This window comes from Neophocaena asiaeorientalis, unplaced genomic scaffold (assembly GCF_003031525.2).
Source record: "Neophocaena asiaeorientalis asiaeorientalis breed wild unplaced genomic scaffold, Neophocaena_asiaeorientalis_V1.1 scaffold309, whole genome shotgun sequence".
Lineage (NCBI taxonomy): Eukaryota > Metazoa > Chordata > Mammalia > Artiodactyla > Phocoenidae > Neophocaena > Neophocaena asiaeorientalis.
In genome coordinates, this window is record NW_020173199.1 from 347905 (window position 1) to 374325 (window position 26421).

General features: G+C 39.9%; 1 protein-coding gene and 1 long non-coding RNA gene across 4 annotated transcripts in view; one reads left to right on the plus strand and one right to left on the minus strand.

The window, feature by feature from the left end:
• The window catches only part of SEC24D (SEC24 homolog D, COPII component), a 109925-nt gene extending 97373 nt beyond the window's left edge, over nucleotides 1-12552 (plus strand). Inside the window, exons 20-23 of one of the 2 annotated variants that reach the window (XM_024744703.1) lie at nucleotides 4693-4872; nucleotides 7146-7337; nucleotides 8309-8398; nucleotides 11719-12552. In XM_024744703.1, the coding sequence (XP_024600471.1) occupies nucleotides 4693-4872; nucleotides 7146-7337; nucleotides 8309-8398; nucleotides 11719-11859 (603 nt within the window). In that variant the 3' untranslated portion in view covers nucleotides 11860-12552. The remainder of the gene's footprint in view (nucleotides 1-4692; nucleotides 4873-7145; nucleotides 7338-8308; nucleotides 8399-11718) is intronic. The other variant, XM_024744704.1, reaches the window with a different exon arrangement.
• Nucleotides 231-25850, minus strand: LOC112399500 (uncharacterized). 2 transcript variants are annotated; one of them, XR_003003240.1, is made up of 5 exons: nucleotides 25506-25850; nucleotides 10624-10824; nucleotides 9980-10181; nucleotides 8952-9001; nucleotides 231-1058 (listed from the first exon to the last, which is right to left on the minus strand). It is a non-coding gene; the product is annotated as an uncharacterized LOC112399500 (long non-coding RNA). The 2 variants fall into 2 exon arrangements; XR_003003239.1 differs by having other exon boundaries at nucleotides 9980-10824.
• Nucleotides 25851-26421: the final 571 nt, after the last annotated feature.

A 26421-nucleotide genomic window follows, 5' to 3' on the forward strand; every position in this document is an offset into this window, starting at 1 on the left:
TGTCAATATAAATGGGGTTATCTTTTGCATGGATGAAGATGGATATAGAGTTATGAAATGTGGGTGCTTAAATACTTTTTGGACATTTATTAACAATCAAAGTTGACATGAACTAATGGCAGTAATTATTCATTTATATACAGGGAAGCCCCTCTTTTATAAACAAATAAAATTTATAAATTTTGGAGTTCTTTATATTTAAAAGTTAATAATAGGTATGAAGAGTTTTGAAAAAATTGTCTCTCTCATCTAGTAATTTGAAATTTTAGATCCTTTAAATAAACCTGACTCTTGTGAAAACAAAACACAAAAAAAAGCAAAAAGAAAAGGTAGAACCTCTTGTCCACATTTATTTTTGCATCTGTTTTCTTTTTCATATTCTTCCCCATCAAAGCTAGATGCCATTTTTCATAGTTATGTATTGAATATCTGAGCATAGAATTTGGATTAAAGAGAAGGCAATAAGCAACAGATGGGAAAACTTTCTGGTTAATTCCTTGTGGACAGTGACATCTGAAACCCCACCCAAAGCAACCCTTCAGCAGCAGCGATAGTGCAGATACATCTGGGGGCCAAATTCATAATCTGGGTAAAGAAGGAAATTAAAACAAACGTAGTTATTAGCTTGGACTTCTCACAAAAATTCCTTTCTGTGCTGTCCGGAGAGATTAGAGTAGCCATCCATTCTTTCATCTCCTGTTGATAATCACAAAAGCAACTCTTAAATCTGTGTAAGTCAGTTCTCTTTATTATTCAGAGGACTTGCCACTCCAGTAAATTCCAGTATCAGTCCTGTTTCAGAGCACATGTGTTTACTTTATACAAAGCCCCCCAGGTGCACCTGGATATAGTCCAACCAAGACCACTTTACTCCCCAGTTTTACTACTTGTTTTGGAGCTCTGGAAACATGGAGTGTTTCCATAGTCTGTCTCTGGAGTGTCTCATACTTCGGAAGGATTGTTGAAGAAGAACAGGTACAGTTAGTGTCCTCTCAGGAAGTTTATTTGCTCATGTTAAAACAACTGGATTCAGAGACCTTAAGTCAAAGATCTGTTGCCTATTAAGGGAAGAAATGAAACTGGTCGGTTGCTGCTGGTTTAAAGTTAAAAGATTTGACTCTAATACTAGATCATCTGTTTGCAGTTGAATTGTTTCTGGAGTAACAACATTATGACGACAGTTTTTTTTCTGAAAAAATTGATAAAGATGATTCCTGTTCTTTTGGAGATTTTTCTTTCTCCATTAGCACATTTCAAGTGCACCTTTAACCTAGGATTATCCATCATGGAGTGGGGAAAATGTAGAGATTATAAAACTGTTAATAAAGATAATATATTAAAATATACCATTATTTAAAAACAGAATGGCTGGACTTAAGGTTCTCCTCAGAGAATGTAACTTCAAATTTGGTCGTTTTCCATAGTTCACGTGCAAGAAATAATTTCCATGGAGAAATTCGTAAAGGAATTCCACTGTTTTACTATAGAGCCCAGTTTCCTTGATCAAAGCAAGACTGTTAAGGACCTATATACTTGGATTATATGATACTGGACCTCAGGAGATATGCTTTTACTGAATTGCCAGGGCCAGGACTAGGTTGATGCAGAAGAGGTGCTTAAGGTGTAAAATTTAAGGAGACATCCACCTTGGGGGGGTGGGGGTCACAGGATAGATGCTGGGTTAAGACATAGAATTAAAAACAACATTAAAACAAATTTTTAAGTTTACATAAGCAATGTAGATTCTTTTTCATTAATTCTAACAACTTACTGTTCTGAACTTAAATATATTACATCATATGAGAGTACACTGACTTTAAAAGGCAAGTCACATGACCTTAACTGCAAAGTAATAGTTTTTTTCATTACCACATCTGTTACTTCAAAACCCAAAGCGGAGAATTCTCCAAATTCAATTAAACTGTGGATTCATGAATTTCCACTCCTTCCTCACTCACACTTTTTCTCCCTGAGAATAATTTCATTATTTATGGAGAGGATCAAGGAGGTGGGGAAAGGTTTTAATTGCCGATCTGTTGCCACATTTTCTTCCCCACCTCAAAAACACTAAGACTGTCTCTCTTGTTTTCTTTCACTCTAACTCCATTTTTCTTCTTTATAATAAAATTTCCTTCTTACCTCCTCTGTTCTCTTCCCCCTGCCCTCTATAATCCAGTCTCCTCTAATCAGATTTTTTAGTCCTGATAGTGTCATCATGGGCCTCTTTGTGGTTTTCAGGACGACAAATTTCTAAACTGTCTTAATATGACCTGATTAATGAGCAGCAACCAGTGAACTGCAAGACGATATTAAAAAACTGTACATATATGCTTCTCTATGGGAATCTAAGAACATTCTTAATCCATAACATCTAAGATGCCTAACTGGTAATTAGCCCTGAAATAGTATTGGAGCCACATGGCTCTGGAATATGACCATGATCTGTGTCCTATACCTTTGGATAATAATTTTTTTTCTTTTTTTTTTTTTTAATCCTAATTTTCCTTGGCTGAAAACATATTCCAGTACCATACGTTGTCAAATAAAAATACTTTACGCTAAATAAGTGAAAGAAGTCAGACAAAGAAAGACAAATACCATATGATCTCATTTGTATGTAGAATCTAAAAAACAAACAGAAACCAAGCTCACAGATACTGAAATCAGAATGGTGATTGCCAGAGGCCTGGGGGGTGGGGGGTGTAGGGTGGGCAAAATCGGTGAAGGGGCTCAAAAGGTACAGACTTCCAGTTATAACATAAATAAGTCCTGGGGAAGTAATGACAGCATGGGGACTGTAGATAATAACACTGAACTGCATATTTGATAGTTGCTAAGAGAGCAGGTGTTAACAGTTCCCATTACAAGAAAAGATTCTGTAATTTTGTACAGTGATATTAACTTGATTTATTGTGGTCACCATTTCACAGTATATACAAACATGAATTATCACGATATATACCTGAAACTAATATAATGTTGAGCAGTGATTATTCCTCAACCTAAAAAAAAAAAAAAATTTATGCTAGAGAGCAAATTACAAGAAGAGCTTTTCCTCATATGAGGAAACATAAATTTATCTAACTGTCTTTGGTTCTTTGAAAGGAGATAAAAGTTGAGAGGGAAAACTAACTACAAAGTAGGATTGTTCTGAAATATGTTTTCCTGAACCAGTGAAATAAGTTCTGTTTACACATTCCTTACTTAATAGATCATGAGAAGAGACCTGTGATAAAGAGATTTAAGTTGAGGAATAAATCCTTACAGAGCCCTGAGGGAAATTTCCTTTTTGGTGTGGATTCTGAAAAGTATATATTCTTTTTCATCATTAAGATAGAAAGCTAAAAAGAAATCATGAATTTATAGACCAGATATTTCTATTTGCAGATTATCATTATCTTCTATATATACTTTTTTTTTTTTTGGATATTTCATTGTCCATTGACCTGTTAAATGGAAGGAAGTGACACTCAGATCATTCGATCTTGATTCTTAGCCATATTTATAAAATTGAGTTGGGAAGAAGGTTAAACACACAGGGAAATTACTTGTAATTTTACAAATTACAAATTATTTGTAGTTTTTTTATCCATCAAGTTGTGTTTCTAGAACTGTTTAATTGTGTTACTATTTGGAGCGTCACTTTATGGTATGCACTTTGAGGCGGTTAGAATGAAGTCAGAATGAGGTCACATGAGCCAAAGAGAGGATGGAGAGGAAGGTACAGGTGGATTATAAATGTAGAATAGAAAGAATTCATGTACTAATTGAAGGTAAAGAAAAAGTGAAATTAGGGTTCATCTGGTAGTTCTAGTATCTAAAATAGGAACCATAACAGGAAGAACATGTTTGTACGTTTGTGGAATTGTAGGAGTTCGAGTTTTCGTTAGCATACAGTAGTTACGCAGCTAATAAATTCATGAAGCACTTCCTGTTTTGTTTTCTGCATATGGTATTGCAATTTCCTTATTATGGTTCATCTTTTATATGTATATCATCCCCAGTAGACATTAGACATCTTGCATGTGGACTATGCCTCATTCCTCTGTAGATCCTTGATACTTTGATAGAACCTGTGACGTGGTGGCACTCATTCCATGTCTGATGAGTCTATGACTAACAGATGCATGAAGAGCACAGAGGAAGAGATATCTCGTGGACAGTTGGAAATGCTGTTCTTGAACTCAAGAGATAGAAGCTGGTAATACAGATTAGGAAATAACTTTTATTTCACTTTATTTAATAAACATGTATATGATACTATCTGTTCGACACTATTGTAAGTGCTTCACAAATTAGAAATAATTTAATCCTCGTAACAACCCCGTGATCATGAAGTAGAGGGGCTATTATTCCTTTTTTAGAAGAGAAAACCGGGGGAAAGAGAGGGTAAGGAATTTGCTCAGTGTCACACAGCAGGTGAGAGGCAGCGCTGGGACGGCACTGCCGGCCGTGAGCTGTGCTGGTAAGCACTACACCAGGCTGCTAGAGCACTAGAGAAAATAAAACCACCTGCCGCGCTCTCAGTACCTACTCTGTGCCAGTTTCTGTGCTCTAGGTGCTTTACGTGGGTTACCATTTAATCCTCTCCACAATCTCAACAGCAAACCTTTCTGTTTTACAGGTAAAGTGCTGCAGGTGTTGATTTTCGGTAAAGACCAAGCATCTGAAACTAATGTCTCTCTCTTCCAGCTTATCTTACCAGATTCCATGAAAGTACTGCCAGTGTACATGAACTGTTTGTTAAAAAACTGTGTGCTGCTCAGCAGACCAGAGATCTCAACGGATGAGCGGGCCTACCAGAGGCAGCTGGTCATGACCATGGGTGTGGCCGACTCTCAGCTCTTCTTCTACCCACAGCTTCGGCCAATAGTAAGCACACTGCGCTGGCTCATTTCCTAGAGGAGTCTGGAAGGGAATCCTATTTTGCCATTTCCTGTATGTTGTGTCTGAAATATTTCGTTCTTAACAAGAAACTTCCGAGTCACGTATGGCTTCACAACGCGTAGTGTGGGCCTGAGAGCCGGGGCTCTGGGCGAGCTGCGCGTGCGCTTCAACCTGCGCTCGGGGCCCATGTGGGTGGTGGGCGGATCTGAGGAGTTCTTCACGGAATCCTTCAGATGACTGCTTTTCCTTCCTCATTCCCAAACTGGTAATCTTCAGTGGAATAGGCAGGTTGAAAAGTGAGTCGACAAGTTGTTGAAGAAATCCAGCCTTACGGCATGAAAGGCAACCGATACGTGTGTATACGGGATTTCACGTGCACACACGTTACCTGTTTTTTGACAGTATATGAATGTCTAAGTCACCACATTTAATCAGAATGGCTATGATTAGTCTGGAGCAAATGCTGTCAGGGGTTTACAAATCAGCATGTATTTGAGGCTACCTACACTGTACACGGAAGGAACTGTCCTTGTCCTCAGAGTTTTTACTTGGCAATGTATTCTACTTATTTAAAGGTAATCCTTGATGTCGTGAATGCCCTTGTACTCCCTGACTAGACTCCTTCCCCTGAGACCTAACAAGTTATAATTGAGGGATAAAAGGGGGGAAGGCTGATGGCTTATTTCTAACTCCTGTATCCAACTCATACCCAGGCTCTCAGTGCAATTAGAGTTAAATTAAGTTGGAAATAAAAAGCTATTGATTCTTTCAGTCAATATGAATGTTAGATGTAAACTGTTAACAATTGATTTTCATATAAAATTGGATTATCAACTATGTGCCAGAGAAACTAGAACTCGTAGGGACATGAACATCACCACTCCACTAAAATCGCCTTGCTAAATCCAGTGGACAGTCCTTCTCTTTTCTGACTTGTCCACAGCATCTGACACAGTTTTCTCCCTCTGGAAACACCCTCTTTACTTGGTTTGTCCCAGTTTCTCTCCTGCTTCGTTAGTTTACCCTGTTTTCCCTGTTCAAGTACCCCGGAGCTCAGTCCAGGGAAGCTTCTCCTGTCTATCTACACTTAATCCCTTGGGGGTCTTACCTATGCTCTCAGCAACATTTCTATACTGATGATTCCCAAGTTCCTATCTCCAGCAGTACCGCTGCCCTGAACCGTGGACGTGTCTGTGCCTGTAGCCTCCCGAGCATCTCTCCGTGAGCGTGTTAACAGGCATCTTAAACTGAGTCCTGACTGGGCCTCCCACGCCTGCTTCTCCTACAGTCTTCCCCATCTCCACTTATCACCCCTCCCTCCTTCCAGTTCTTCAGGACCAGCATCCTGCAGTCACCCACGGCTGCTTTCTTCCTCATCCACCCCATCTCATCCATCAGCAAACATGTCAGCTTTCCTTTCCAAGATTATCCAGAGGCTGACCACTTTTCACCCCTATATGTCACCACCCAGACTCAAGCATAATCACCTCTCCTGTGGACCACAGCAATCCCTCCTAACAAGCCTCCTTGCTTGCCCCTCCAGTCTGTTTTTGGCACAGAAGTTAGAGTGATCCTGTTAAAATAATTGTCAGTTCACGTCCCTCCGCTACTCAGAACACTCCAGGATTTCGCATTTCAGTAAAAGCCGAAGTTCTTACTGCCCTGGCCCAGTGCTGCCTGTGCTACTCTTCTGTCTGACTCATCTTATTACTCTCCCCTTTCTCACTCCACTCCAGCCACACTGGCCTCCTTGCTGATCCTTGAACATCCCAGATAAGCTCTTGCCTCAGGACCTCTGCACCAGCTGTTCCCTCCATCTGAATGCTCTTCCCCAGATATCCCCATGGCCCTCCACTCATGCCCTCAGGTCTTTACTCAAAAGTTGTCTTTTCAACAAGCCTTCCTGGGCTCCCCTATTTAAAACTGTAACACTACTACCACTGCCACCATGGACGTGCCCTATCCCACTTTCCTGCTCCTTTTCTTCATAACTCTTAACACCACCTAAATTTCTATATATTTAACTTAGATTATTTGTTGTCTCTTCTTCCCTCCAGAAAATGGTTAGCTGTACAAGGCAGGGATTATTGTCTAATGACTAGTAGGATAGTAGTAGATAGGACTAGTAGAGAGTAGGAACTCATTAAATATGTACTGGAAGGAAGGGAAGAAAGGAGGAAGGGAGGGAGGGGGAAAGAGAGGAAGGAAGGAAGGGAAGAAAGAGGGAGTTTCTAACTCTCTTGCCTTTGCCTGCATAGCACACATTAGATGTCAAGAGTACAACATTACCTGCTGCTATTCGTTGCTCTGAGAGCCGTCTTTCAGAAGAAGGAATATTCCTATTGGCTAATGGTCTGAACATGTTCTTATGGTTGGGAGTAAGTAGCCCACCAGAACTCATCCAAGGAATATTTAACGTGCCATCTTTTGCACATGTCAACACAGATATAGTAAGTATATTTTTGTTTTGTAGTAATATACAAATCCTTAAATGTTGCTTTCTTTTTAGAGGCAGTTGGCACTTTGAGACATACATATGAAGTATACTTATTTTATGTGTTTTTTTTAAATTAAAAGATCTTAATAGTCTTAATGTCAAAGAATACACAGAGGGAGTGGAATGGGAATATAAGTAATGAATTTCCTGCTTTTTTTTTTTTTTAACAACTCCTATGAAAAATATTGGCCATGATCTTTTCCTGAGACCTGTGACTTTGTGGTAAAATGTTCTAATTCACTTTTTCAATGGCTAACTTAACTCAAAGATGATCTATTAGCTCTTGGTGTCTTCTTGCTTAGAAGTAAGCATTAGCATTTTACTGTCTTAATGGAGGAAATCTAAGTCCAGATCTTTCACATCCCCCAGGGGCCACATGCAGCTGGGTAGTTACCTTTTGTTCACCATGAACCAGATTTCAGGGAAATCTAAGAGGCCACGTTCCCTTTGAGAAATCACATTTGGTGGTTTATTTTAATGTTGGAACAGTGGTATTTGGATAGCATTTTCCAAATGGGGTAATGCCTCAGGGTCCTGCAACTGATCCGCCGAAGGAATAAAGTGTGTCCTTTTCTCACACAACATAGCCTTGAAATATCCATCTTGCAAAGGGATTAAAGACATCCTTTGTAAAAAAAACAACACCCTTTGTGTCATTTCAGTGATATACATGTGTCAAGTTCCAGGGAAGGATTTTTATTTTCAAAAGAGAGTTCATTGGTGGAAATGCATGCTGATACGTATGAATAATTTTTAGTACATTTTTTTCATATTTTTGGTTTTTAGGTAAATGAACTAAGCCAAGCGTTCAGTATATGGTTTAGAAAGATGTTTTTTAACTTTAACATTCTAGTAATCTCATTCTGCTTCTATCTAAATGTCAGAAATTGTACTGAAACTTAAACTTGAATTTCTTAAATTTAGACATTATTGCCTGAGCTGGGAAACCCATACTCACAAACACTCAGAATGATAATGGGTATTATCCAACAAAAGCGGCCATATTCAATGAAGGTAAGAATGAGATTTTATTTTTTTCCTTTTTCAAGTCTTTTTAAAAAAATTTCCTTATAAACTTCTAAAATGCATGTCCTATATTTTTATAACATGATTTTTTGATAGAAAACTCACATTAACCTCCAAGTATATCTACCTACTTGTCAATCACAAACATATAAAGATAAACAGCTATCACCATGGGTTAACCATGGGTCATCTTACGAAGTATTAACTTAGAAACAACTGATAATATTAACAGGCTTTGAAATGATTTTTCTGTCAGTGCTTAAAATTACTCAGAACATTTGTTATATTTGGACTTTACAATTTTTGATTTATTATCTCTGAAAAATTTTGCTATTCTAGTCCTTCTAAGGACTCAAAATTGAGTTTGAGGAAGAGTTTAAAATGTCTGTATCTCAGGAAAATTATGCCTTGTCGCTAAATCCCATGTACTCGCCTCTGTCTTCCTTCTCAAGCTCAATATTAGAATCTCCTGGAGTTTGGAATGTACAGGTGACAGTGGTCTATTACTGTACTACTTCCTGCAGAGGTACAGGACACTCACCTGAAGGCAGGCCTCTACAGGAACCAGGGTATTATGGGGCTGTTTTTCCCCTGAAACATAAATGTGATATCAGTTTATGTCAACATTCTTTACCATTGATACTCACGCATGCAAACATCAACTTTGGGTAGAACTTAGGAAATTTGAACTAATATAGAGCTTTATAATCTCTATAATCTCTGGAAAGGACAACCTTTCCAGAACTGTTTTTACATCACTACTTGGGTTCAGTTTTAGGACAGGACCTAGAGATGGCAGAGAAGGTTCAAAATAAACATGTTCTTCACTCTCTGGACACCCTGGAGACATGTAATGAAATCTTAGGGTCTTATGAAACACAAATTGAAGACCGCTGGTACTCATCAGAATGCACAGCAAGGATGATCCACCTTTGTCCCAGCAGCAGCAACTGCATCTCCACAGTTGACCCCATTTGCAGAGAAGAGGCCAGACTAAACATGGGGATCATCCTTGTGCTCAGTAGCCCCTCCTTCCAGGGGGAAAAAAAACCCTTTCCTCTCCTCTGCTTTCTCCCACCTGCTCCAGTAACCCCTTATCAAGGTCATGTCAGCTTTGGTTATTAAAATATCTGGGGTAAGCTCCAAATATGATATGTAAATAAAATATTACATAAATAAAATATTTATTTTATTTATATAAAATTTTTACTTATATAATTTATATAATTTTTTATTTATATAGATTTATATTAAATTTATATTATATAAATAAAATATTTTATTTATTATATAAATAAAATAAGCAATTGTGTAATAAAATAATTTTAGCTTGAATACTTAATCAGATTTTTTTATGTACCAGTGGCAAACTTATCTGTTGTTTGTAAAATCCTTGACATTTTCAGGGTATCATCTGAAAATCCCCTTGAGGAGAAGACCACTAGCGTGTCAAGACAGCATATCCCCCACTGCTATAAATGCAATTCCCTGAGACCTTCCACCAACAAGTGCTGGGTGGTCCAACTTTGTAGAGACTCAAATGGTAGAGCAGGATATTAATTACTTTACCTTATAGTTGAGTTTCCCCCAAGGCCGAAATTCATTCCCCATTCTATTTCCCACTTCACATGATGGCCAGATGCATTCATCAGAGAAGGTTTTACAGTGAGTACCACATGAAAACCAAAATGTTGAGGTTTTGGACCCACAATGAGGCTGGACCCACATTGCTGTTGCCGGTAATGGACAATGGCAGAGGTCTTAGTGTTACCTGGGGAAAGGTGGAAAAAACACAAGAAAAGAGAAAATTGCCTTGGTTTCAGGCTCACCAGGATGCACATCTTAAACTCCTTTGGAGATGTTTCCATGAAGGGGTTCGTTTCTTTCCCCATGTCAGAGTGGAATATGACTATCCACACAGCTGTTCCAGTGTCAGCTCCCAGGGCTTGGCACTGACAGGCCAAGACATCACACGTGTCCATATCCACATGGAATCAGCTGGCTTGTAATGGTAGCAGCAGTTGTTATAATATTATTATTAGTTCAGGGTTGGTTCAGAGTTTATCAGCCTAAGGCCCTGGCCAAAATAACATAACAGAAAAAAAGCAAGCCATGTTGACAACATTATTCTACTTGATTAAAAAAAAAAAAAAAAAACCTATATAAAGCAGCAGTAGGGAGGGCTGGGCCCTCCCAGCCAATATGTAACAAACCTTCCTTGCTGCAGCTGGCGTGAAGCTAGTAGCTACAGGCCCTTTGGGTGATTCCGCACGTGAAAGGAAATAAGATGATGTCCTGGCTCTTCTGAATTATACAGGAGGCAGGTGGAGACAGTGATTTGCATGTGTGGCTCCATTAACCACGCTCATGGCTCAACAGATATCAAATTCGTTCTGATCATCTGCTCTGAATTCCTGAAACAGGAGTGAGTAAGGAGGCAGTCAGTAAGTAGAAGGGCTCAGAGTATTCATGACGGACTACCCTCTTCTGGGTTTCTTCTCCACGTGCCTCTTCCTCTAGAGCAGCACCATCCAATAATGTAAGCTGCACATGCAATTCTATACTTGGTAGTAGCCACAATTCAAATGTAAAAAATCCATTTTGATAATGGATTTTATTAACCTAGTATATCCAAAATATTATCATTTCCACATGTAAGCAGTGTAAAAATTGTTTTGAATATTTTTGAAGAATTTATTAATTTTAGTGGTTGAAGAACTTTACATTTTCTCTTTCATCCACTTCCTTTGCACCTACACTGCCTAATTCAGATCCTGATCATCTCCCACCTAGATGCTTCCGACTGCTTCCTGTCTGGTTTCCCTCATGTCCCCAGTGCATTCTAGGCACCATAACCAGTTGTTCTTAAACACCTTCACTGGATCACATTCCCTACAAAAACCCAAAGGCATTACCTCCCACTGCCTTTCAGAAGTGTGGGCTAGTTTACATACCAGGCAGGACTGTGTCTTTTGTATGTGGTCCCCACATGGAATGCTAGCTCGGCCCCCACCTCCTTAAGGAAATCCCACCCTGTCCTTTAAGGTTCGGTACAGTCACTACATTGTGAAGCCTTTCCCGTAGCACTCAGCTTATGTTTCATTGTTGCCACTTATAATTAATTGTATGTCTTGGTTTTTGTGGTTTTGGGGTTATTGCCTCTCTCCACTCTGGATAATAGGCACTTTCCTATCATCCTCCAAGGCCTCAGACAGTGGACATTATGTAATTTTGGTGAAATTGAAGGATACAAAATTTAGCCACATTCAGAAAATGTTTATAACCAGCTAACTTGTTTTTTTTCTTAGCTCACGATAGTAAAGCAGCGAGAACAGCCAGAAATGGTTTTCCGACAGTTCCTGGTAGAAGACAAAGGACTTTATGGAGGATCATCCTATGTGGATTTCCTTTGCTGTGTTCACAAGGAGATCTGTCAGCTGCTTAATTAATTGAAACTTCTCTATTGTTGATACTGCATTTCTAAGGAGATAATCTCCTTCTTGGTGCCTAATTCTCCTGACAATAACAGGCTAGTTTTGATTTCTTACTCATTTTCAGAATAGCTTTCCAAGACGGCATTTAGAACTACAGCTTTGGTGCTCAGGTATAAAGCCAATGAAGGTACAATTGTACCTTAAAGGGAACAGTCTATTTCTGATTGCACAATTTTTAACTGTTAAAACTGATGCAGTTTGCATTTCTTGAAAGGCATAGTTTACAGAACTGTAAACATTCTCAATTTTCTTTCTTTGTGCTAGACATATAAATTATTTTTCAAAATGTATAGATTTGGAGTAAAAAGTTTTGGTTCCTCTCCCATTTGCAGCGAGGAAAAAAACAACTTAATTTTTACATTATGCTTAAATTTTTTTAAAACCATGTAACCCCATTGAACACAGTTTTCAACTTGAAGTTTGCATAGCGGACTTTTAAATAACCTTGGAATCTATTTGGTAGAACAATTTGTGTTCTATATTTTTTTCATAATTATGTTATGTATGTTAAAACTATTTTCCAGTTGTCGTTTTATCTGTAAAACTGTCTTTATCAATATTCTTAATGGTTCCCTGTACAATTTTGATGGTTTCTACCTGTATATAATGGATCTTAACCAGTTCAATAAATCACTTCATATGCTCTTACTCAGCAGACAGAATTCATTATTTAGGTATTTTGAGATTTTAAAAAGAAATAAGGGTAGTAGTTAAAGCGTCTTGGAAAACGTTGTTTGGATGGATCACTAAAAACGAAATATTTTGGGGGGGAGTTGAGGAGAATTAGGTAAATAAATAAATATAAGCAATGTCAGAGACAGTGTACTTGAGAAAGGCAATTTAAAAGTTCTCCAATATGTGGGGCTTCCCTGGTGGCCCAGTGGTTAAGAACCCATCTGCCAATGCAGGGGACACAGGTTCGAGCCTTGGTCTGGGAAGATCCCACATGCCACGGAGCAACTATGCCTGTGCACCACAACTACTGAGCCTGTACTCTACAGCCCACGTGCCACAACTACTGAGCCCGCGAGCCACAACTACTGAAGCCCGTACGCCTAGAGCCCGTGCTCCGCAACAAGAGAAGCCACCGCAATGAGAAGCCCACGCACTGCACTGAAGAGTAGCCCCCACTCACCACAACTAGAGAAAAACCCACACGCAGCAACGAAGACCCAATGCAGCCAAAAATAAAAATAAATTTATTTAAAAAAAAAAAAGAAATGTAGGTTTGTCAACATGAACGCGCAGTGGGATGAGAGCATATATGATCCCAAGCTACTTTTTTACAAGGACTGCCTGTCAAGTAAGTATAGCAATGATCCCACTCCACTCTGAGGTGAGTGTTCAGTTCTAGGCACCATACTATGTGTGAAACAGAAGCCCAGACCACATTCCTTACTTCACTTGAAGACAGTCTGTCTAATGAATCAGATCAGCCAAGATGGCAGAGTAGAAAGATCCTGAACTCACCACCTCTCACATGCACAACAGAAACAGTATTTGCAGAACAACCATTGGTGCAAAAAAACAGAACCTACCAGAAAAGATATACAACTAAAGATAAAAAGGAACCACAGGGAGATGGGTAGGAGGGGCGGAGTCATGATACAAACAAGTCTCATAACTGCAGGTGGGCAACCCACAAATGGGAGAATAATTACAATTGCAGAGTTTCTCCCAAAGGAGTGAGAGGTCTGAGCCCCATGTTGGGCTCCCCAGCCCAGGAGTCCTGGACTGGGAAGATGAGCCCCCAGAGCATTTGACTTTGAAGGCCAGTGGGGCTTACTTTCAGGAGTCCCAGAGGGCTGAGGAAATAGTAACTCCACTCTCTAAGAGTGCACACAAAACCTCACCTGCTCCAGGACCCAGGGCAGAAGCAGTAATTTGATAGGAGCCTGGGTTAGGCCTACTTGCTGATCTTGAAAAGTCTCCCAGAGAGGCAGGAGGCATCTGCAGCACCCCTGGAGACACAGACACTGGTGGCAGTCATTCTGGGGAGCTTGTTCTACCAGGTGGACACTGGTGCTGGCAAGTGCCATTTTGGAACCATCCCTCTAGCTTATCAGCCTCAGGACCCAGCCCTGCCCCACTCAACAGCCTGTGGGTGCCAGTGCTGGGATGCCTCAGGTCAAGTAACTAACTGCATGGGAACACAGGCCCACCCACAGGAAGACAGGCTGATTGAAGACCCTCTGTGCAAAGCCCTGCCACCACAGGGCTCAGGGCCCAGCCCTACACAGCAGATCACAGGCAATAGCCCTGGGACACCCCAGGGCTCTCCAGCCAGAGACCCCAGGACCCAGCCCTATCCACCAGAGGGCAGACACCAGCCAAAAGAAAACCGCAGCTCTACATACCTGGCCCACCCACTACCAAGCTAACAGAAGCTTCAGGGTCCCCCAGACCCCACACCCAACTGTGTCAGGAACCAGCCCCAACCCCCAGCCATCTGACACCAGCTCTGGGACACCTGGGCCCTGCATCCAGACTCCAGGACCTGTTTCTGCCCGCCAGTAGGCCAGCACTAGCCCCAGGAGCTGGCTTTACCGACCAGTGGGTGGGCAAATGCACGGGGTCTCCTGGACCCTGACTCCACCCACCAGTAAGCCAGCATTAGCCACAGGGCCCCCGGGGTTCTGCAGTCAGTCACCTTGTGACCCAGACCTGAGCTAGGAAAAGGTAAAACAATTGAAATTTCTTTCTCAGACTCATCAAGAAAAAAGAGGGCCCAAATCAATAAAATCAAACAAAAAATTAGTTACAACCAACACCACAGAAATACATAGGATCATAAGAGATTACTAAGGACAACTATATGCCAATACAGTGGACAACTTAGAAGAAATGGACAAATTCCTAAAAACGTACAGTCTCCCAAGGCTGAACTAGGAAGAAACAGAAAACATGAACAGACCAATTACCAGTAATGAAATTGAATCAGTAATATTAAAAAAAAAAAAAAAAAAAAAAAAAAACTCCTAACAAAGAAAAGCCCAGGACCAAATGACTTCTCAGGTGAATTCTACCAAACGTTCAGAAAAGAGTTAACGCCTATCCTTCTAAAACTATTCCAAAACGTTGCAGAGGAAGGAACACTTCCAAACTCACTCTATGAGGCCAGCATCACCCTGATACCAAAACCAGATGAAAATATCAAAAAAAGGAAATTACAGGCCAATGTCACAGATGAACATAGATGCAAAAATCCTCAACAAAATATTGGCGAACCAAATCCAACAATAAATTAAAAGGATAATATACCATGATCAAGTGGGATTTATTCCAAGGATACAAAGATTTTTCAATATCCACAAATCAATCAGTGTGATACTCCACATTAACAAATTGAAGAATAAAAACCATGTGATCATCTCAACAGATGCAGAAAAAGCTTTAGACGAAATTCAACATCCATTTATGATAAAAACTCTCCAGAAAGTGGGCAAAGAGGGAACATACCTCAACAAAATAAAAGCCATATATGACAAGCTTGCAGCTAACATCATACTCAACAATGAAAAGCTGAAAGCATTTCCTCTAATATCAGGAACTCTTGTATGCCCACTCTTACCACTTTCATTCAACAGTGTTGGAAGTCATAGCCACATCAATCAGACAAGAAAAAGAAATAAAAGAAATCCAAATTGGAAAGGAAGCAGTAAAATTGTCACTGTTTGCAGATATCACACTATAGGAAGAAAATCCTAAAGATGTCACCAAAAAACTACTAGAGCTCATCAATGAATTCAGTAAAGTTGGAGGGTACAAAATTAATACAGAGAAATCTGTTGCATTTCTATATACTAACAACAAACAGAAAGAGAAATTAAGGAAATAATACCATTTATTTACAATCGCATCAAAAAGAATAAAATACCTAGGAATAAACCTACCTAAGACATGTACTTGGAAATCTATAAGACACTGACGAAAGAAATTAAGGACAACACAAACAGATGGAAAGATATACTGTGTTCATGGGTTGGAAGAATTAATATTGTTAAAATGACTATACTACCTGGGGCAATCTACAGGTTCAGTGCAATCCCTATCAAAATACCAAGGGCATTTTTCACAGAAGTAGAGCAAATAATTTTAAAATTTGTATGGACACACAAAAGACTCCAAAGAGCCCAAACAATCTTGAGAAAGAAGAAAAGAACTGGAGGAATTATGATCCCTGACTTCAGACTATACTACAAAGCTACAGTAGTCAAAACAGTACAGTACTGGCACAAAAACAGACACATAGCAATGGAACAAAGCAGCCCAGAAATAAACCACACACTTATACAATTAATCTATGACAAAGTAGGCAAAAATATACAATGGGGAAAAGACGATCTCTTCAATAATGCTGGGAAAACAAGACAGCTACATGTAAAAGAATGAAATGAGAACATTCTTTAACACCATATACAAAAATAAACTCAAAATGTATTACACAGCTAAATGTAAGACCAGAAACCATAAATCTCCTAGAAGAAAACATAGGCAGAATGCTTTTTGACATAAATTGTAGCAATACATTTTTGTATCTGTCTCCTGAAGTAAAGGAAATAAAAGCAAAAACACAAATGGGACCTAATTAAATTTAAAAGCTTTTGCACAGCAAAGGAAACCATAAACAAAATGAAAAGACAACTACTGAACGGCAGAAAATATTTGCAAATGATATAACCAATAAGGGATTAACATACAAAATGTATAAACAGCTCATACAACATCAAAAAAAACAAACAACCCAGGACTTCCCTGGTGGTACAGTGGTTACAAATCCGCCTGCCAATGCAGGAGACACAGGTTCAACCGCTGGTCTGGGAAGATCCCACATGCCGCGGAGCAACTAAGCCCATGCGCCACAACTACTGAGCCTGCACTCTAGAGCCTGTGAGCCACAACTACTGAGCCCGAGTGTCACAACTACTGAAGCCCACGTGCCTAGAGCCTGTGCTCCACAACAAGAAAAGCCAGCACGATGAGAAGCCTGCACACCTCAACGAAGAGTAGCCCCCACTCGCCACAACTAGAGAAAGCCTCTGCACAGCAACAAAGACCCAACGCAACCAAAAATAAATAAATTAAAAAAAAAAAAAACTAAAAAAATGGGCAGAAAACCTGAACAGACATTTTTCTAAGACATACAGATGGCCAACAGGCACATGAAAAGACACTCAACATCATTAATCGTCAGAGAAATGCAAATCAAAATCAAAACCACAATGAGATATCACACTTGTTAAGAGTGGCTAGCCTCATAAACAAGACAAAAAGACAACTCTCAGAATGGGAGAAAATATTTGCCAATGAAACAACAGACAAAGGATTAATCTCCAAAATATACAAACAGCTCATGTAGCTCAATATCAATAAAACAAACAATCCAGTTAAAAAATGGGTGGAAGACCTAAACAGACATTTCACCAAGGAAGATATACAGATGGCCAAAGGCACATGAAAAGGTGCTCAACATCACTATTAGAGAAATGCAAATCAAAACTACAATGAGGTATCACCTCACACCAGTCAGAATGGCCATTATCAAAAAATCTACAAATAGTAAATACTGGAGAGAGGGTGTGGAGAAAAGGGAACCCTCTTGCACTGTTGGTGGGAATGTAAATTGATACAGCCACTATGGAGAACAGTATGGAGGTTCCTTAAAAAAATAAAAATAGAGCTACCATACGACCCAGTAATTCCACTACTGGGCGTATACCCTGAGAAAACCATAATTCAAAAAGAGTCGTGTACCACAATGTTCATTGAAGCACTATTTACAATAGCCAGGACATGAAAGCAACCTAAGTGTCCATCAACAGATGAATGCATAAAGAAGATGTGGCACATATATACAGTGGAATATTAGCCATAAAAAGGAACGAAATTGAGTTATTTGTAGTGAGGTGGATGGACCTAGAGTCTGTCATACAGAGTGAAGTAAGTCAGAGAAAAACAAATACCATGTGCTAACACATATATATGGAATTAAAAAAAAAAAAAAGGTACTGATGAGCCTAGTTGCCAGGCAGGAATAAAGAGGCAGACATAGAGAATAGACTTGAGGACATGGGGTGGGAGGGGGAAGCTTGGGCGAAGTGAGAGTGGCATCGACATATATACACTACCAAATGTAAAACAGTTAGGTGGTGGGAAGCAGCAGCATAGCATAGGGAGATCGGCTCGGTGCTTTGTGATGACCTAGAGGGGTGGGATAGGGAGGATGGGAGGGAGGCTCAAGAGGGAGGGGATATGGGGACATATGTATGCATATGTCTGATTTGCTTTGTTGTGCAACGGAAAATAGCACAGTATTGTGAAGCAATTATACTCCAATAAAGATTAAAAAAAAAAAGAATGGCTAGCATCGAAAAGGGCACAACAAATGTTGGCGAGGATGTGAAGAAAAGGGAACTCTTGTACACTGCTGGTGGGAATGTAAATTGGTGCAGCCAATGTGGAAAACTAAAACTAAAAATAGAAGTACCATATGACCCAGCAATTCCACTCCTGGGTACTTATCTGGAAAAAAACAAAAACACTAAGTTGAAAAAATACACGCACCCCAATGTACACAGCAACATTATTTACAACAGCCAAGATAAGGAAGCAACCTAAGTGTCCATCAACAGATGAATAGGTAAAGATGTGGAATACATATACGATGAAATACTACTCAGCAATAAAAAGAAAATGAAATTTTGCCATTTGCAACAACACAGATGGACTTGGAAGGTATTATGCTCAGTGAAATAAGTCAGAGAAGATAAACACTGTATGTTATCACTTACATGTAGAATCTAAAAATTAAAACAAACTAGTAAATATAACAAAAAAGAAAGACTCACAGATATAGAGAACTAGTGGTTACCAGTGGGTAAAGGGAATGGGGGGGAGAGCAAGGGAGGGGTAGGGCATTAACAGGTACAAACTACTACATATAAAATAAACTACAAGGATATACTGTACAACACAGGGAATATAGCCAATATTTCATAATAACTATAAGTGGGGTACAACTTTAAAAAAAATAAAAAGATAGTCTAATGATTGCCCTGTGTGTTCCCAAGGGTACAGAAATAGAACCAATAAACAGAAGTGACAAGGTGCTGCTCAACTGAAAGAAGAACCTCCTAAGTAATTAGGTGCTCAAAGAATGTGCTGTTCAAAGAGGCAGTATGTTCTCACTTAACAAATATTTATTTCACACCTGCTATGTGCCAGGCACTATGCCCTCTACTGGGGAGACAGACAACAGTAGGCAGCACAAACCAAATCCCTGCCATCTCTACAATTAAAGTTTCATAAACATCATGACATGCTATATATATATTGTATGTATCTGTATTCCTGACATGCAAATATATATATAGCATATATACTAGGGATCTCTGACCTAGTCTAGCTGGGGGGCAGGGTGTAGTCAGTAAAGATTTCACAGTAGTTACACTGAAGCTGGGACCTGGAAAATTTAGTAGACATTAGCCAGGTCATTGGGAGTATTGGTAAATATTCCAGAAGAGGGAAAAATACGCATGAAGGCCCAGAGTGAGAGAGGGCATATATTACCCTTTCAGTAAACTTAAAGGATTTTAAGTTTAAAGTTGACTGGAACTTACTAAGGAGGAAAAAAGTGGCAAAAGATAAAACTGAGTGAGTCCTAGTCAAGGGGGAGTTTGGACTTAAGCCTAAAGGCAAACTGGAGACATTCAGTGACTTCAGCAAGAGTGAAAATATCACACTCTAGGAAGATCACTTCGGGGGTGTAAGGTGGCAGAACTAGAAGCAGAGGGCCCATTTAGGCGGCTCTCAGAGTAGTCCATTGAGGATACATGTGGTGGCCTGAACTAAAATAAGGGTACCTGACAGAGGGGGACAGGGAGGAAGTGGAGTTAGTGAGGGAAAAGGAAGTGTCTGACAATGATTTCTGCTTTGGGCAGCTAGGCAGACAGTGAGACCATTCCCTGAGAAAGCAAACAGAGGAGTTGAAGCAGATTGTGCATATGTGTGTGTCTCTCTGTGTGTAAGGGGTAAGGGGCAGTAGTTCACATCTGTACATGCTGAGGTCCCTTGTAAGCTATGCAAGTGAGATCAACTATAGCACCTAAATATATGGGGTCTGAGGCTCAGGAGAGAACTCTGGGCTGGAAATTTGCAAGCCACCTACATATAGAGGGGAAAAAAAGCTACACAAATGGATGAAAAAAACAGGGCAATACTGTAGTGAGAGCACAGCAAATCCTTGACAGAGTAAAACAGAAACCTGAAGAGACTGGGGAGGAAGGGCCAGAGAAATAAGAAGGAAAACCTGGCGAGAGGATGTCACAAAGCCAAGGGAAAAGAGGGGTGCAGGGAGGGTGGGCAGCCAAGTTGCAGGCTTCCCAAAGGCAAGCTAAGAAGACTAAAACAGGTTGAAATTAGTAAAAAGGTCATGGGGAACTGGTGAGAGCAGTTTTACTGGGTCAATGAGCTTAAATGCTAGACTGGAATAGCTTGAGAAATGGGGGGCAGAATGGCGGCAACTCAAGAAGGGGATGAGAGAGGGTCACAGACAGAAGGGAGGATTTTGTTGTTTAGGACGGGCAGGGATGATTTGACATTTAAATGCTGGTGGAGAGTCCAGTATTATGCTGGAAAAAAAAATAGTGGCAGTACTATTTCATTCTTCAACTCTAAAGAATGTTGAAGATTGAAAACAGAAAAAAACAAAAAAAAACAAAACCAATCAAACAAACAAAACCCTTAGAAGAGCAATACTTGGAGGACAGAAGGGAATATAATACAGAGTACAAATGGAGAGATTCGATTTCAATGGTAGAAGAACCCAATATATAATGGAACTGCTCCAGTGAATCCTGAATGACCACTTGCCAAAAATGGTGTGAGTGCTGACCCATGGCGTTTTGAAAGTCACCCCTTCCCCCAAACCTTGAGAGGCACTAGAACATAATGGCTAAGAGCATGAGCTCCAGAACCGACCACACAGATTTCTATACCAGCTCTACCACACAGCTGCGTGATACAGGTGAATCAGAAACCTTTCTGTGCCTCGGTTTCCTACTCGGTTGTTCAAGGATTAGGTTAATAAGTGTAAAAGGTTTAGAACAGTCCCTGGCACAGTGTGGCACCCAGGCATCACAGTTCATTGCCATTATTATTTTATTAGGTTTTTAAATTAAACTTGCTAAGGATCATGAAAAGTAGGACTAATCGGACTCCTACATGCCATGAGAATCTTAATTTATATCCTTAAAACCAAGCATCTTTAAATGCTATGGAAGGGTCCAGTTAAAAGATGGTTTCAGAGATTTCACTTCCTAGAAATCTAACCTAATGACAGTAGGTTGAGAATTAGGAACAGTATATTAGTCTTTTTTGTAATGTTGTCAGATGGAAACATGGTTCTCTATTAATGTAATAATGAGGAGTAAGGATCAAAATTTACATCCTGTTCAAGGATAATCTGAAATTGAACTTCAGCTCCTCTAGGAGGCATTACATACTATAGTGTCTGAAAGCTTCCAAAAAGCTTCATCAGTAATCTTCCAGAGAAGACAATTCTTTGGGGAGAATTAAATGTGTGATTTATAATTGCTGAAAACCTCAGATGTAATACTGAATAACCTGGATAAAAAGGAAAAAAAATCTTAATTGAAAAGGTAAGAGAAATCCCCTAGTCATCATCTCTAACAGATGTTTTCTGGCCTCTGCTTGAAAAAAAAATGATGAGAAGCTTACTCCTTCCCAAGCAGCCATTTATAAACAGTTCTGTTAGAAAATCATATTTAACAGACTGTTTTACTGAAATATCCCCTTTTTGTGCAAACTGTCTTTTGAGGGCATAGGTGAATTCTTCTTCCACTTGATGGCAGTTTTCAGATAGTTCAAAGGCTATCATGTATCCCTATCATGTCCCTTGTCCAGGCCAAACTCTCCCAATTCCCAAAGTATGTCCTCATGAACATAATTTCCAGAGCCATTGTCATCCCAACTTAATACAATAAAATCCAGTTTTAAATCACATAAAGAAGAAAGTCAATTTGGGAAGCAAAATGACTAGTGTCTAGTTTAGGAAACTATCATTATAATAGTGACCGTAGATCCAATCCCACTAGTATGATTTGTGCAAGAATTTCTAGGGTGCACTTTTTATCTTCATGACATTTAAAAATTTGTTACCAGTTATAAACACAAAGCTCTTTTACGATAAGAATTTTCAATTTTAAGACCTTTTACAGAATAAGACTTTGAAATCAGTATTTTTCAAACGGAGGTATCCTTTAGGTCCATGAAAAACTGTTTCTTTGGAAACATATTAATGTTTGAAAAATAGTTTTAGGATACCCCATGGGATTTAGAATAATGTTACCCAATCAGTGTTTTAGGGACTTAATATGCCTATTTGGCAGAAAGGTTATTACATTTATAAATTCGGGGAAATCAGATTCAGCATACTGATATAAATTTGCAGCAGTAAACTTTAGTGTACAAAAAAAGGTCATGTTTTAAAAATCAACCTAATTGGGCTTCCCTGGTGACACAGTGGTTGAGAGTCCACCTGCCGATGCAGGGGACACAGGTTTGTGCCCGGGTCTGGGAAGATCCGACATACCGCAGAGCAGCTAGGCCCGTGAGCCATGGGGGCTGAGCCTGCGCTTCCAGAGCCTGTGCTCCGCAACGGGAGAGGCCACAACAGTGAGAGGCCCGCGTACCGCAAAAAAAAAAAAAAAAATCAACCTAATTGGGGCTTCCCTGGTGGTGTAGTAGATAAGAATCTGCCTGCCAATGCAGGGGACACAGGTTTGATCCCTGGTCAGGGAAGATCCCACATGCCGTGGAGCAACTAAGCCCATGCACCACAACTACCGAGCCTGTGCTCTAGAGCCCGCGAGCCACAACTACTAAAGCCCATGCGCCTAGAGCCCATGCTCTACAACAAGAGAAGCCACCACGAGAAGCCCGCGCACAGCAACGAAGAGTAGCCCCCGCTCTCCGCAACTAGAGAAAGCCCACGCACAGCAACAAAGACCCAACACTGCCAAAAATAAATAAATATTTTTTTTTAAAAATCAACCTAATTGAATCAGAATCTCTATTTCATAGGACTGGCAGGTAAGATTTCCTATCTTTGGTCCATACTGATGACTAGTGTCAAAGCCCCACAGTCTCCTGAAGTCCAGGGCTCCTCTGCTTCCACGTTGTGTTTTGGGGAAATAAATGTATAGCCTGGGGACGACACTTTCCTATGTGCGCATCTCAGCTACCTCCCGGTGAGGTCATCTCTCCCCGAGGCAATATTACCGACCAGCAGCAGTTTCCCAAGACTCCTGGGAGCCACCCTGTGCCCGTCCTCAACCATCCTGTACTCTCCTCACTCTCAGGCAATCTACTCTCCCTTGGGTCCACTATTACATATAGGAGGCATACAGTCCAACTTTTTACTTAAGCCATTATTAACAAGGTGATACAGATGTGGTTAAATAATTTGTCTTACTTTTTAAATAGGTTGCATCTGGCACAAGTATTTTAAAAATTTGTTCCTGGGGAAAGAGTCAGATGCCTTTAAAGTCAGACCAAAGTAAATTGATTCTGTAAGTCCACTGATAAGTAGTAAGTCAGTGGAAATTACTTTGTTTCCTCAGCCTCAAAGATGATATTCTGTTATTTGAGAGAAAAAAAATCCTTACTAGAGAAACACATTCCTCTTATGCAGCAAGAAAGTAACAACAGAAGGGAAAAGAAGTGAAAAGAGAAGGTTATTAAAAAATCCTCTGGGAATTGCTTACTATTATTAGTCAAGCAAAGAGTAAAGGATTATTTATTTATTGAGCACTTACTATGTGTCACACAGTAGAGGCTGAGAAAGCATCCCGCTGCCTTTATAAAGTCAATGACACAGACCAGTTGCTAAGAGCATGAGCAGCAGGGTTATTAACTCAGAACTAAATGAGCCCCCAAAGATAGGTTATCAGATGGAACGGGAATCTTTCACTTAAGAAGCAAACACTCGAAAGCAATCAGAACTGGGAATGTTCCCCAAAGAGGTTCTAATGCCATTCTGACCCAATCTCCTGTCAGTATCATCTCAAGGAGGTGGGTGGGATTTAAAATTTAGGGAGTCAGTTGGCTGACAAGCTTACATGTGCTTATATTTTCTTAAATTTTGCTTTGGAATTATTTTTATAAATACAATATTCTTAATCATGCTTATATGCTTTAACATTTTTATTTCAATAAGACATAGCAGTAGAAAAGTAAGCTATAATCTTGAGCTCCTATTTACCATGCATATATATATGCCTTGCTTTTTGAACACGGCCAAATAATCCCTCCACCTATGCAGCTTATCTGAATCATAGTCAACATGATTACATCAAAAACCAATCCTTGGGGCTTCCCTGGTGGCGCAGTGGTTGAGAATCTGCCTGCTAATGCAGGGGACACGGGTTCGAGCCCTGGTCTGGGAAGATCCCACATGCCACAGAGCAACTAGGCCCGTGAGCCACAACTACTGAGCCTGCGCGTCTGGAGCCTGTGCTCCGCAACAAGAGAGGCCGCGATAGTGAGAGGCCCGTGCACTGCTATGAAAAGTGGCCCCCGCTTGCCACTAGAGAAAGCCCTCGCACAGAAACGAAGACCCAACACAGCAAAAATAAATTAATAAACTCCTACCCCAACATCTTCTTAAAAAAAAAAAACAACAAACCAATCCTTTACTTAATATGAAAGTATGTACCTACCCAGTTGTCTTGAAAAGCATAAACCTATAAAATGACGGCAAATTCTGTAAGACATTTAAGCAATTACCTTGGAATTTTAACCAGCATAAACTACTAAACTGGGCATCTCTGAACAAAACTGTGTTTGACGTTTTGTCCTCTGCTTTAAAAAGACAAAGAAAACAAAAAGAACATGCAAAAAAGGTAGAATAATGATGTATTCTTTTATGATATTAACAACTGTAATTATAAAGACTTGTGCAGATGTGGAATTCTATAAAAGGTGTGACAACACAGGCCTATAGCTCCACATTTTCTCCACTGGACAGATGCATGAATGGCTGCAGTAACATCACTGTATTCAACTTTAAAGTATTAGTCCATGTCTGCACTTATTTGTGTGTTCCAGAGTATACCAACTACATAACTTGTTTTCAAAGGTGATGGTTTCTGTCCTAATCAATTTTTTTCTTCAAGTAAATATTTTTCTTCAAGTAAATGTGGTCACAGTATTTAGAAGCCTGAATTTAAAATATGCATGCAGTAGCTAGCCAAATTAATTTTTAAAAATTTTAGTTCTATGAAAGGAAAACATAAGCAAGGACACCAAACTATTTTATTTATTTTTTGCTGTACGCGGGCCTCTCACTGTTGTGGCCTCTCCCATTGCGGAGCACAGGCTCCCGACGCGCAGGCTCAGCGGCCATGGCTCACGGGCCCAGTCGCTCCGCGGCATGTGGGATCTTCCCAGACCGGGGCACAAACCCATGTCCCCTGCGTTGGCAGGCAGACTCTCAACCACTGCGCCACCAGGGAAGCCCCCACCAAACTATTTTAATTGCCAACATCTAGGGAGATTTCACGTGAACATTTCAGACTTACCGTCTTCCCTCTGTGGTGACAATTAGTTGCAGTTGAGTAGTGATGTCTGCCTTACCTAGGGAATGAGGTCTCTCCCCATCTCCCTCTTAGGTCTCCATGGCCCTGAGATCAAGTCAGTGGCTGTTTATTAAGGGGCTCTGGGCTGCTCCGCTTTTCTTAGAGAGGAGCTGAGAAAACCCACCAATGTGGGAAAACAGCACAGACAAAAGGGAGAAAGTAAATGAATGTAAGTAAATATTCCCACATTAAGTATGCAAATAAAATGTCTCTAAAAAAGAATTATTCCACCATAAAACAAACTCATGGCTTGTTTCACTGATTTATATTACATGCTTAGTTCCTATATGTGTTTTACATCATTGACTTTGATTTCAATTTTTTAGAAGTATTTTTGGAAAAAACCTACCTTATCTGATTTCACTGTTTATTAGCACCTCCAGTTAGAGGCAAGAACTGTAGCACATACTTAAACTGATTATTTTGACATTTTGCCTAATTCTAGAAAAAGGGCTTACTGTAAATGAACATCTAGATTAAATGAGGTAGTATTTTCTCTGTGCACTGTAGCTAGTAATGTTTATATTTGAGTAATTGACTGGGGACTCTGAGAGCAGAAGCAATGTGACTTTTTCAGAAATGGAGTCTTTGATGGGCTCAGTTTGCTGGATTAATGTTCTAACATTCTGGTGAGTCCCAAATTTAGAGCTTCAAAACTGATGGCAGATACTTGAGACCCAAGCTGGACAATTCAATCCCTATCACTAAACATCAAAGACAGGATAATGCTAAAAGTCCTACATGGACTCCAAGATTCAGGATTGTTCTAAGAAACGCCTTTCTTATAAGCAAAGTCTTATGTTTTTAATAGCTCACACAAAGATGAAACACTTTTATATCAAGGACTACTATTCAGAAT